Source organism: Diachasmimorpha longicaudata, chromosome 2 (genome assembly GCF_034640455.1).
Source record: "Diachasmimorpha longicaudata isolate KC_UGA_2023 chromosome 2, iyDiaLong2, whole genome shotgun sequence".
NCBI lineage: Eukaryota > Metazoa > Arthropoda > Insecta > Hymenoptera > Braconidae > Diachasmimorpha > Diachasmimorpha longicaudata.
Genome location: NC_087226.1, coordinates 3,455,669 through 3,469,057, shown reverse-complemented (window position 1 = coordinate 3,469,057; position 13,389 = coordinate 3,455,669). Strand labels below are relative to the sequence as shown.

At 33.2% G+C, this 13,389-nt stretch overlaps 1 protein-coding gene across 1 annotated transcript in view; it reads right to left on the bottom strand.

The window, feature by feature from the left end:
- The window catches only part of LOC135159777 (protein timeless homolog), a 328,531-nt gene extending 315,850 nt beyond the window's left edge, over positions 1–12,681 (bottom strand). Inside the window, exons 1-9 of the mRNA XM_064115817.1 lie at positions 12,457–12,681; positions 11,208–11,405; positions 10,931–11,084; positions 9,510–9,690; positions 8,971–9,102; positions 8,053–8,148; positions 7,810–7,973; positions 3,659–3,776; positions 58–320 (exon numbers count right to left, since the gene is read on the bottom strand). Coding sequence (XP_063971887.1) covers positions 58–320; positions 3,659–3,776; positions 7,810–7,973; positions 8,053–8,148; positions 8,971–9,102; positions 9,510–9,690; positions 10,931–11,084; positions 11,208–11,301 — 1,202 coding nt within the window. The 5' untranslated portion in view covers positions 11,302–11,405; positions 12,457–12,681. The remainder of the gene's footprint in view (positions 1–57; positions 321–3,658; positions 3,777–7,809; positions 7,974–8,052; positions 8,149–8,970; positions 9,103–9,509; positions 9,691–10,930; positions 11,085–11,207; positions 11,406–12,456) is intronic.
- Between the last annotated feature and the right edge of the window lie 708 nt (positions 12,682–13,389).

Below are 13,389 nucleotides of genomic sequence, written 5' to 3'. Positions count from 1 at the left end.
CAATATCATTATTATTCTCTTTCATGCAGAATATGAGAAGAACGATTCGATTTTTACCTAACAAGCTTGACCTGGAACTTGTAATTACGGTTGAACTCCATGAAGAAACGCATTGCCCAGAGATAATGGCTTGCATCAGCTGCTGCTGAATGGGTTCCACCAATTATGCAAGACTTGGCGTATCTCATTACAGGATTGTAAGCTCCATTTAAGAATTCTACGCAGAATTCTTTGAGGAATAAACGTACAGTGAGAGCAGATGTTCGTTCCTCTGAAGCTGTCTCAATGAGAATTTTATTCTTCGGTTTCTTCAGTTTTTTCTGGAATCAGAGAATTTATGAAAGTCATTCGTTTCATTTTTGCGATTACGTCGAAATGAAATTGGTAATAAAGTGGGGAAACGAGATTTTATAATTGAACTGAAGTTCAATTTAAAAATTTGGAGAATTCATCGAATTTCCCCGCGAGGCTTTAATGCATGAAGATGTAAGAGAGATCCGGGAAAAATGGGACATCCAGGAAAAAAGTGATGGGGACAAAATGGGGTGCAGGGTGAAATGGAATGAATCAGAAGGTTCAATGAGTGAATTAAAAACGTTTTTTCATTAGGGTCCCATTTTGCCTGAATCTTCCCTACTGGTATTACAATTTGAATATCTGAGCAAAGTTATTTTATCTAATGGCTACACTGTATTACATTGAAATCGAAGTCTAATACGAATAGGAAAACTTATTATAATTGATGTTTTGTAGAGTTAATTCAATGCTACAAAAATTGATTTAAAAGTTGTGACTGTTGTATTAGGTGTGTGAATAAGTCTTTCCCGTTTTTTGTAAGAGATGCCGCCACCAATACTGTGCGAGTATTCAATGGTTACATATGTCATAATCAAAGCTTATTCATCTGTCAACAATTCTACACTAACACATTAGTTGAAATTTTTTCGCATCATAAATTTTTGATATCGTGAAAATGTCGAAATTTGAGCCGAGTCGACGTCATTTGCGGGAAGTTTCACTTTATTGGTTCAATTTGAAGAAATCTGCTGCCGAGGCGCATCGATTGCTTCAGGAAGCTTATGGAGAAGGTTGTGTCGATGATTCAAGTGTTCGCGGATGGTTTCGACGCTTCAAAAGTGGTGATTTCGACGTGGAAGACAAGGAGCGTTCCGGGCGGCCGCAAATCTTTGAAGATCAAGAATTGGCGACTTTGCTTGATGAAGATTCGTGTCAAACGCAAGAAGACGATGGCCAATACTTTCAATAATTCATTTGTAACCATTTTTTCACAATAAAGGCTCAAAATTTGAAAAAAACGGGGAAGACTTATTCACACTCCTAATATTTGCAGATTCTCCACGTACACTTGGATGACGTCTGAGTCGGTTTAGATCAGATGACATTCTCAATACTAAATTTTATTTCCCAAAATTAATTTTCTCTTAAACAATTGGAAATTAATACCTCGAGATATTTCTTTCCGAACGTGATCTATATGGCTGTAAATTTGAGTTCTATTTACAAAGCCATGTAGTTCTAGATGGATTTTCTGCCACTATGACTACAATTCCCAAAAATTATAAATTTATACTCTCCTAACTAGAAAAAATAGGCAAAATTTTTTCACAGCATTTTCAATGAATATAGAATAGAAATGAATGAGGGAGAAATTGGAAATGATTAATTACCAATGTCAACACGGGGTAGGAGCGAGGGTCCATGATGAATTTCGAAATCATTCGATACTCCGGACATCGATTATTAGTTCAAAACCAATAACAAGGTATTTTGAAAAAAACGTACAAAAATTTATGGAATTTTTCAAGTTTATTTTTGTGAGTGAGTAATGAACACTCACGATCAAAAACTTGATCAAAACTTATTTTGTCAATCAGCTATCCACTTGAAAACATGAGCCGCTTGAAATGATAGCTGAACGGTAGTATAATTTTCAATTTTTTTGTCACCAGTGCTCAGTATTCCACCATAAAAGTCGACTTAAAAAATTCAGAAATTGTTTTTAAATTTCATCAAGGAGCCGTTTTTTTTTATTAATAATGATGTGCGATATATCAAAAGATTTGGCACTTCACTTATTTCTCAATGTTTTTGAAAATGGCGCTTTAAGAATATTGACAATTTTTTCTGCTTAATAAAAAATTAAGTGCTTTTTTCTCAATTCGATTCATTGTATCAACTGAATTGTAATGAAGCAACCGAAATAGACCATTAAAGTTGTCTCATCAAAAGAACCACATGCTTTTTGTTTTCGCCATTTCATGAAATTATCATTGCATTTTATCTATGTCCCTTGCAATTCATCAGAGAGTATCATTAAAATGAATTTGTGCTTTTTCCACTATTTCACGATTCATATCATTGTCGTCACTCGTCATAAGTGGGGTAATATATTCGTCACTCATTTTTATCGCTCTTCATTGATCTCCAATTCGTAGTTCATTACACATCACATATTTTACGTTAATAATTTCGAAGTGATTAGGAGGATACGACGTATTCAACAGTAAAATTTATGGACCAGTAGACTTTATTAAGATGATAGAGTCACCATCAGAGTAGCATTTCAAAACATATTTTCAAATTACGACGAACATTGGAAACGTTAGTTGGAGTCTGAAAATAGTTGTCACGGACGATGGCGACCGTCGTTTTAAAACGAAGAGTTATTTTTCATGACGGGATAGCAGAACATCGTTTTCTTCCCTCTAAACTATCGAGAAAACCTCTGTTTATCTGCCCCGAGTCCGGAAAAATCATTTTAAAAGATCCCAGCTTTGTAAATAAAAAATCAAATGGAAAAGAATTGAGATATTGGTTAGCAAAAGATATACCCGAGCCTAAACTTCAATATTGCAACTGACAAATACTCTTGATCTCCTATACAAGCTCTGAAGAGCATTTTCCTCATAAATTTCGCCCATCTTATTGCCCTCCTCAAGTGAAATAAATCGTACCTCTCTCAGATTCTCCTAATAAAACAGTCAGAAAATCTTGAATTAGTCACCCATAAAAAAAAATCCCCCTCCGAATGGAGTTGGCATACTTATTTTTACCACTTGACTGTTCAATTGAATCCGCGCCTGAATAATTCATTTACGATAATGCTCACAGCACCGGAATTAATGTATTTTTTATAACCACGTCTTCATTATTCATTCGAAAATATTCTATTTAGCCACGAGGCAGAGGAAAGCATCAAAACTACCCTGAAAATCCTTGTAGAACTATTCAAACATTTTTCCTATTCACCCCTTAATGTTGGAGGATTCTTTGAAGCGTCTACTACTAAATGAAAACGAGAGATATAAAAAATAATGAGTGCATTTTACAAGGGAAAAAAAGACTGAATGGAATAGTCGCTGACCCACTTTTGAGAGGTAGAAAGCATTAAGCAAGACCAAGTACAATTATACTCTGAAAGATAACTAATTAGCAGACGTATCTCCATATGTATCAAGTCCCTTTCTTGTATCGACCCAGTAATGAAAGCTGCCGCTGAAAACCCAGGTGTTAATTCAATGAACCTTATTTTCCTGATTCTTCCATTTCATTCCATCTCTTTATCGAAGAAAAGGAGGGGAATTACACCACTCAACGTATTATTTTCATGGAGTTGAATTAAATTTTTTTTACTTACTTTATCACGAGCAAACTCGAGAGCTTCAATTTTTTCAAATGGCTTGTGGCAAATCAATTGCTTCTCTCCGATTGCTTTCATATTTTGAACCACGAAGGTGCCACCGAATCTCGAGTGTCTGCAATTGGAAAAAAACAAATTAAGATTACCTCATGTATTAGATGATTTAGTTTAATAACAACTATAATTATATATGTCTTATATATTGTTGCATAATGGTCGTGCTAATCTCTCTCAATGATAGTCTGATAATTTCTTTCTGAAAAAAATTCCTGGACAAATTAATCTTCCAGGAAAAAACTTTTCCTGGTTTTTCTTTTCTGTCTTTTCTTCTGGACGGTAGAACGCCGAAATATATTCCAGAAAACGGTTTTTGACAGAAATATCTTTGAATAGAATCTTCGTTAACAATATTTTTCGTGAAAAATATTTGTTTGCATGAATGCCTTTTTCATCTTTTTACTACTTGCTCTAAATATATTTTTAAATAATCAATGCAATGAATTCTCTTTTATTCGCGGGCATTGATGCGGAATCAATAGTCCTTTCAATCTACTAATTCATTATCAGTCTTCGAGCCGTTTTCCTACAATAATATACACAGCTTAATTTGTTTTTCAACTAATAAGCTGCTTTGAGGCAAGTCGTCTCTCAATAGCTGTGGTGTGGGTACGGACGTTATAACTAATAATAGGTTGGTTTTTGATATTTCCAGTTGTCCAATTGCCAAAATTGTAAATTACAAAATCGTACATGATCAGTATTACCTAAAGTAAATTTATAAAGGTATTGATATTTTTCAAACATTTCGTTGTTATAAACAAATAATAAAAATTTTTTCTCAAACGATCTTTTGCGAAATGTCAAACAATTCCTTCATTTTTTCTAGGTCTAATGATCAGAAATTCAGATTTTACTTTTTAAATGCAGCAAAAATGTTGATTTCCCCGTAAAACATGTTTAAATTCTGATTATATAATTTAAAAAAAAAATAGAGACGATAGTGAAATTGAGGACACATTACGATTCCAAATGTCATCGACTTTTCTAAAAAAGTTGTGTAGTTTTCGATAATATTCGAGTGCATAAGGGTGGCTCCCATGTAGTAAAATCGATAGAGAGATGCGTTGACATGCCCTCCAGTCGCACGAACACACAAAAAAACACAAAAAAACCATGAACGTAGTTCACACCCTTTTTGGAGGGTGGTTTCCCTCATCTTACAAGGGATAAATTACCCCATGCAAAGTGGCACATTACTTGGTCCACGGTTTAAATTTCCCCTTCGAATAGGCAAATTAGTTTTGCGTTAATTTTCCTCCTCGCAAGGGATATTCAGCCACTCAGATGATATTCCTAGAAAAATGGAGTAAAAGACCCCCAGAAAAGAATGAATGTAAGTTACCACTACATTTTTGTGTATAAGAAAATGGAGGACAACTTTTAGAATTTAATTGAGTTAGTTTCTAGCAACTTTGAATTACACGCCATAAATATCAACAAGTCAGGTGTGAAAGAATTTCGATATTGTCGATCCAAGTTGAAATACGCTGTTATAAAAAAATTCTTTGTGGATCCCCACTGTTCAGGACCGTGACACTGAATATGATATGGGAAAGAGAAACCATAGAATGCTGGGAATTCACTAAAAATTCTGTGAAATCCCAGAATTTTAAATATCATGAACAGGAAAATTCCACAATCCACCGAAATTTTTGAAATAATTTAAATATTTTACATCTAATTACACTGAATTTTCTGCGATACTTGAAATTTCATTTTTTTTCCTCAACCCACATTTTTTTTACCAACACGATGCAATGTGAGTACGTGTAGCATAAAGTTTATTCGAGCGTTTTCGTTCTAAAAATTTCTATGTCAATCATACCCGTCGCCGTAGTTAGCCAAAAAGTGATAAAGTGGATGAAAACTTGAAAAAAATTGATATGACTGAAGACCTCATCATTGACTGCAAATTGAAATCATTTAAAGAGGAGTGGTGATGAGAAAATCCTAAACAACAAATGATAATTAAAAACAAAATTAGCTTGAACAGTTCTATTATAAACATTAGCTTGAACTAACAATATTTTCTAAATGTCAATCGTTGAAAAAGGCGCTGACTAAGGCACGGGAAAAATGCAGAATAACATTAACGTGCTATTTCTGCTGGAAAACTATTACAACGAGAAATCGTGAATTTTGCCACAGGTAATTCTACCTTTGAGGTTTTGCCACTAAAATTATCTTTTCACCTCTATTTCTGACATTACCCACCATCTCTCTGAGTCTGGTACCACTAACGTACTCCACATAAAAGTTATACACCCACTCATTGTAAAAATGACTGTGTACTTTTTTCCAACAAGTGGATAAAAGCTACGTCTATTCATTTGCATGTTCTCTCGGAGATAAAAGATAAACTAGGTCATGATCATTATCCTCAGTGAAGTGCCCTGTGAATCTCAGGTCGAGACAATTTTATTAAACAAAAAAACAATTCCTCTTCTTTCGTGGATTCAGTTCACAAAGATACTGTCACCGAAAACGAGAAAACAGAAAGAATTTTTGCACTCTAAAATTGTTCATTTAACTACACTTTTAATTTCTATTCGAAATTTTTGGTCAGTCAATTTTGGAAATATTTTGAGTCATTATTTAAGAGAAATATCGAAGACAATCATTATTTCACGTTTAAAATTGGAGTGAAAAATAAACGCGATTAGTTAATTCAGGACCAATATCATTTTTAAAAAACGATGTTTCACGAGAAAATTCTGCGAAATTGAAATTAAATTCACTCAAATGTTTATCAATGTCGAGCAATTACTTGAAATTTAAAATAGATTAAATGTGTGGATGCGTCAAAGCTAACGGGGCAAAGGGAACATTAATTTCACCATGAATAAATTGTAAAGCTATTGTGTAAACAAAATTTTTCACTAAAAATGAAAAATGGAACTATATTTATTATATAATTTTGAGTAACGGATATGTATGTTTTGTTTGAACTGAAATGAAATATTCACGGTGAATGGTTTTGTTTTGGCTGAATAAACGCTGTTGAAACGAATATTTTCAAATAAAAAAAAATAAATGCATCCAGTGGATTTTGAGATATTAAGAAAGACTGAAAGTTGAACAAGTTGTTATACCTCAGATACTACTCGACCGACCGAGCTAGAGCCGCTCGATATAATAGAGCTGAAGTCAGCACTCAGAGAAAAATTTAGTAAAACCGACCAATTATTTTTTGACTGAACCTTCCGGTTCAATACTGTCAACGGAATAATTAATTGAGGTACCAAAATATGTCGGCACTTTTAGAGGACTGCATGATTAAGCGATAGACTTCAATCATTGATTCTAACGGCTGCAAGCATGCACATTCTGCTTCGATGAAATGAGGGTTCAAATTTATCGTGTATTGATTCGTATTACCTTAATATTTCATAGAATTTTAATGGTCATGGAACTGTATCGCCTTTCGTTGATCTGAGAATTTATCGTAGACGAGATTCAATGGAACCGCATGCAATAACCGTGGGTACTCGATAGAGCGCACATTATGAAATATTCTGTTGAATATGGGTCATTATTCCATAAAAAAAAATTTTGTAATGAAATAATGACTCATATTCAACGGAATATTTCATTATCTACGTTCTATCGAGAACCCGCAGAAAAAAGAAAGACGTAAAGCGTTGGCACAATAGAATTTCATTTTGATACGAAAGAATAGGGAGTCAATACGATATATTTACGAGAATCTACAATATTTTTCTCAGTGCAGTCGCGATGAGGAAAAATTTTCAATTTTTCCGATTGAGTTCCGTCGAATTTTCAATTTCTTCAAACGTGATCGTCAAAAATGCAAGTTATGGGACCCATACAGATAGACATGACCCCAATATGCCGTGTGTTTGTCGTTTCATAAAATTCTAAACCATTTTGATTAAAAACTGACGTATCAAAAAATTCTTCAAATACAAGGGAAGCAAAATAATAATGGCTTTAGGGTTTTATCGTTGAGAAAAAGGATATTCCCCCAATCTTTTTTGTATGAGGTCACTATCTACCAAAAAATTGAAATAACGAAAAAAGAATCGCAATCAAAAAGGAAGATACAATACAGAAAATTGAATTCGTACCTAGATCCAGAGTACTTCTTCACCTTCTCCAATTTCTCAATTATTTCTTTACGTCTTATTGCCAATAATTGTGCTTCCTCTCCTTCCTTCTCTGCTGCACTACGTTGCAATCCAACCGAAGCGAGCTTGGTAGCATTTTGTTCACGTAACATCAATGCAATAATCTATAATGAATTTAATAACAATCAGTTTCATACCTCACGTGACATCTGAAGGCAAAAAATATAATGCGGACATTATTACCTCGAGTATTTGAATGTGATACTGCTGCTCACTGCTGTTACTGGCAATGAACAAGAGTAAATCAACAATTCCAGAAGAATGAAAAGCGAATAACAGCTGAAAGAAATTTACGAATTAGTTATTGTAAGAGGAAATCCCTTGGTTCGTTATAGTTTTGAATATTAAAATAAATCTACCCTTAAATTGATATTTTACAGAAGGATCCGCCGCTTTTGAACAATTTTAGTTAGCAAACTTTTCAACTAAATGCATGAATAACATTCTAAAAAAGTCATACATAACCACTGTTACGCGAATTAAATTTCGGAAAATATTGATATTTTTTTTTAAACTTCTTTTTTATAAACAAATAACAGAACTTGTTTCCCAAACGGTGGATTATATTTTGAGACATAAATCGAATCATTAAAAATGCAAATTTTAATCTTTGACTCATGCCGTGTTGGCTCCAACCAACTCGTTGAAATTGATTATCATTTACGCATTAAAAAGGAGCAATGGAGAATGATAGGTGCGAGGAATCAGATCCCTTTTTCCTTCACGATGTCTACTAGACCGAAGTGAATAATTTGGGTCCTACCGAAGAGAATAATTTCATTTATATTTGTAACTAGTTCAAGGCTATTCACATTCTCGTTACGTCACCCAGGACTAAAGCAGTGAAAGATCTAACTCAAAACGTTACAAACTACACCGGAAACGTTGATTATATCATGAGACACTGTGTAAAGTTCTCAGGTTTTAACTTTGTCATTGACAAAACAGAAACGATTACATTGGGTAAAAATTAATTAATTAATTGGGTAAAATTAATATGTGATCCAGTTTTCTAATGATGTGTACTTTTCGATATCCTTTGAATAAAACTAAATGGGTAGAGCTACTTTAATTGTATTACTCCAAATTAATAATAATAACCTCATCGTGAACAGTTGCGTCATTATCCCCTCGTTGTTCGTTGTCATCGGGTGGTATTTGAATGACGTTTCTACATAATGTGAGAATTCTCTCGACGATTAATTCATTCTCTTCCCCTCTGTCGGTGTTTTCCTTTAAAAACCAATGAAGAAAATATTAGTAAGCAGTAATTAAGGAATTGCTGGCGTGAATCCTTGAATTAAAGGTCAAAAATTTAAACAACTAATGGAAAATGCTGACCACAGAATGAAAAACTTAGCACCATGTTCCTAACATCTTTTTTAATATATGTTCCCACCCTTTGTATTTTCTATTCAGTTAATTAGCCCTTCCTAACACTTTCAGCGACTTTTAGAAACTTTATTTCTGTCACTTAGACCGTAAACACTTTCCTCAAAAATACCAAAGCATCTGGAAATCGCAGCTACCAGAGTAAGCAATAAAAAATATTGTTCTATATGCACTCATATAATTTCATAGTGTTCAAAAAATCCTCACAGCCTCGTCTCGAAATATGTATGATATTCTGGGATACTTACGATTCTGAGAATAGTACTGAGGCGATTACTAACGACCCCCCAAAATTGTTCATTTGCCAATGCCTTCTTGTACCCTTGAAGATGGCTGATCAACTGAAGGTAGATGTTACGACTTGTTTTTTCAGTGGGAAGAATGTCATTGAATAGCATCAAAACTGGGCTTGTCAGATTTATTATCAATCTGAAACCAAAAAAATTAAGAAACATGAGACAAATCTCCTTAAGGTACCATTATTCATTGAAATAAATCTAGGTAAGTAAAAATAATGAAGATTTATTGAAAATAATTAGGAGAGAACAATTTAAAGAGCTGATGGAAAGATAGGAGAATAAATAAATACTAAAAATAATTAAGATTTAAAAATGTAAGCAATCATAAGAGAGTATTTCTGATGAAAAGCTATTCTGCGATAGATATTCGTTTATAGATTGTGGTTGAAAGGGATTATTCCGTCGTTAGAGGCATCCAAGTATATAAATATCTCTCATTAATCGTAAATGATCTGTAAAGCAAAAAATAATTCAGTAGTGGAGTGGTAAACTGAGAGGAGCCACTTTGAAATTTTGACCAGTTTTTGATGAATATCTCGAGGTCTAGGGGAGTTACAGGAATTTATATGATAAACTTTTTTGTAGTAAATCGAGTACAAAAATAAAAGTTTTCACAAAAACCTCGCTATCTCTCTTCGATTTGGAGATATTGTCCAAAAACTGGACTTTGACAGAAGTTAATTCAACACGTTTAATACTTCTAAAAATCTTTTTTAGAGTTTCATAGTTTAAAAAATAATATCACTGTGAAGGATTCGCAACGTTATGGACATATTTTAGATGAACTTTCAGTTTGGGGAAATTTTTATGGAATAAAAACTTTTCTATCTGAGGAAGGAATTAATAAAAACTAGAAATCACAATTCAGTCATTCCATAACATTGAATGAAAATCAGACAAAATTAGGTAAATATTGCAAAAATTCATCATTCTGCCGTTCAAAATGTCGAAATCTCTGGAAATTTCATGTGGAATGTATCATTTTATTGCACTTTCCCCCTTGAATTCAATTGCTAATCAATTAAGACCCCGATATACCCGTGCCTTCACGTTATTTATGTCCATTCTCATTAAATTCTTTATCTACAAATCTATATAATTATGAACTGATTTTATATCGCTCTAAGTTGCCCAAAAAATTTTAAACCAGAAAAATAAAGAACATTTTCAAAGACCCTTTTGACCAAATAGTGAGAAAGAAATTAATAGGAGATTAAATTATAAATTAGTAATTACCAACGCCAACTTATTTATTCAATTTCAATTCGTCCGCCAAAAAATTCGCTCAGCAATTTTATCAAAAAACCGATGACAAACAAATTTTAATTATACTCAAATTCCTCGTCTCAGGAATCCTCCACCTCACTTACCTCAGCAAAACATCCCAGAATTCTGTGTTCTTCGTGTGCTGAATGGCAATCTGGGCTAAATCGGTCTGAAGCAGCTTGGACTGTCCCAAGTAACGACGAACAGTATGAGAATCGTCATCTCTCTTCAAATATTTTATAAGATCCTTTATCACATCTGCAAGGGAGGAATAAACCATCAGCACTCAAAGTTGAAAAATTATGACGTTCCGAAAATATTAATTACGAATATTGGGCAATCAATTAAGAATTAACTAATGGAGATGCATTTGTCACTTACTCTGAGCTCCACTGTCCAGTCGGTAGACTACTCCATCAGAGTATCCAAGGGCTGCACATGTGGCTGCGAGCTCAGCAGAAATATAATCACTCATGACTGATTAGTTGTGTACACCATTCATTTATTATCATCAACATATATTATCATGTCATGATAATTTCCTAATACGACGGGGGTGGACAAATTGGATATGTTCGCCTGAAATGATTGTCAATCGGGGTATTTCATTCGTGAATTCGGGTTTTAAAAATGATTTATAGTACAAGAAACTTCCAACTTAATAATTTAGTTATCTGTTCAACCACTAAAAATAAAGTTTGTTATAACTTTTAGAGTAATTTTCAATGCTTGGATTTCATTCGTTAGTGAGGCATTTTTTTCAATTATAAACTTCAATAATTAAATGATTAAATGTCAAAAATGTAAGAAAAAAAGTGAAATTCCAATTTAAGAAGTTGATTATCTGTTTAATCATCAAACAAAATTGATTAAAACGATAGTTTGTTGTAGCTTTGAGAATAGTTCTCAATCTATGGTTTTTATTCGTGACTTAATATCTTTTCAAGGATACTTCAATGAATAACGAATTAAATATTAAAAAGTAGAATAAAAAGATGTGTTTCCATCCCAAGAATTTTTAGCTCTTCTAGACTGTATTGGTAAAATTAAGACCAAGAATTTTTTATCGATTTTAGCATAATTGGGTGCTTTAGATCTTCTTGTATAAAAAAATATCAAACACTCAAAAAAATGGTAAAGTAAAATTTATAATCAAGATGGAATTCAGATAAAAGAAATTTTGATTTTCCCTCTAGCCTCAAAAAACAAAATTGCTCTATTGATTTGCATTTCATCTTCCTTTATACTTTTTGCATTGACAATCTTTTATTATGAATCAGGAGACAATGAATATTAATTAAAAAAATCAATTTATACGTCCAGTATCATTGAGTAATTGGATATTCATTTTCTGTTAGAATCCAAGCAATTTCTTAATATAAAAAATCTACATGAAATTCACAATTTTAAAAGTTAATATTTTTTCATATTTCTCAGTGATATTTTGATAATTATTAGCAATTAAATAGAAAAAAATCGACGACAGTAGTTTTGCTGATTATTCGTAAATATCAATTAACGGGTATTTTCGTCTGCGATTTACTCGCTACTACAATTATTAATAGCAAATAAACATTTAGAAACTATTGAAGAATCAATCAAAACAATGGAAAATTAAAGGGGAACCCACGTGTAGCTTTTCACTGAGGTAAAAACCCCCTCCGGAAAGTTCCACGACACTTATAGACCACAAAATACGAATGCTGAAAGAAAGGACTAATAACTATAAATAAACAAATAAAAAACAATGAAAAATACGAATGTTTCCAAGACTCGTCTGCCGTTGACAACTGTTAACGCAACAGGTTAGGATCGCGCGCGGGAAAATCACGACGGTTAACACTGAACGGCCTGAACTAACGCCAGATGTTTTTTTATTGGGGGAGAGAACCTGTAGACGCAGCTGAGTCCTACTCGCCAAGCGCAGGCGCGACAGTCTGTGCATTCTCGCGCCAACTTCGTCCACCATGATTTCAAAAATTATTTTGATTTTCTTTGCTTCCGCATGAATAAAATGGATAAACGTCGATTCTGCCGATGTCTCGAAAGTCTATCACGGTGGTTCCTCATTGATTCAGTCATCTGAAGATAATTTAAATTTAGAACTCATTCAATTTTTTAATTTTTAATGATAATTTTTATAATTAACGTGCTAGTTTGGTCTCATCCTACTGTAAAAAGGCCAAACATCGATACTATCGATATTGCGAATCTGTCACACTAATTCCTCATTCAAATTCAGAACTCTTTAATTTTGACATTTTCAATCATTTTGACAATTATAGCGTGTCCTATTATAAAAAAGAGAAAGATCGATACTATCGATATGTTGAAAGTCTGTCACGCTAATTCCTTATTCGTTTACATGTGAGTACGGTGGCTAATTTGAATGTAGGATTCATTTAATTAAAAAAAAATTCAATCCTGATTTTTATCATCAGAACGTGTGGTCGGTCTCGTTTAACCGATTTTTCAATTCAGTTTAGGCGTCAGGAGTTTTTTGACGCCAAAATTCCTACAAAAGGTTTTTCAGGTTTCTATCATTACATTAATGTTAAGGAAG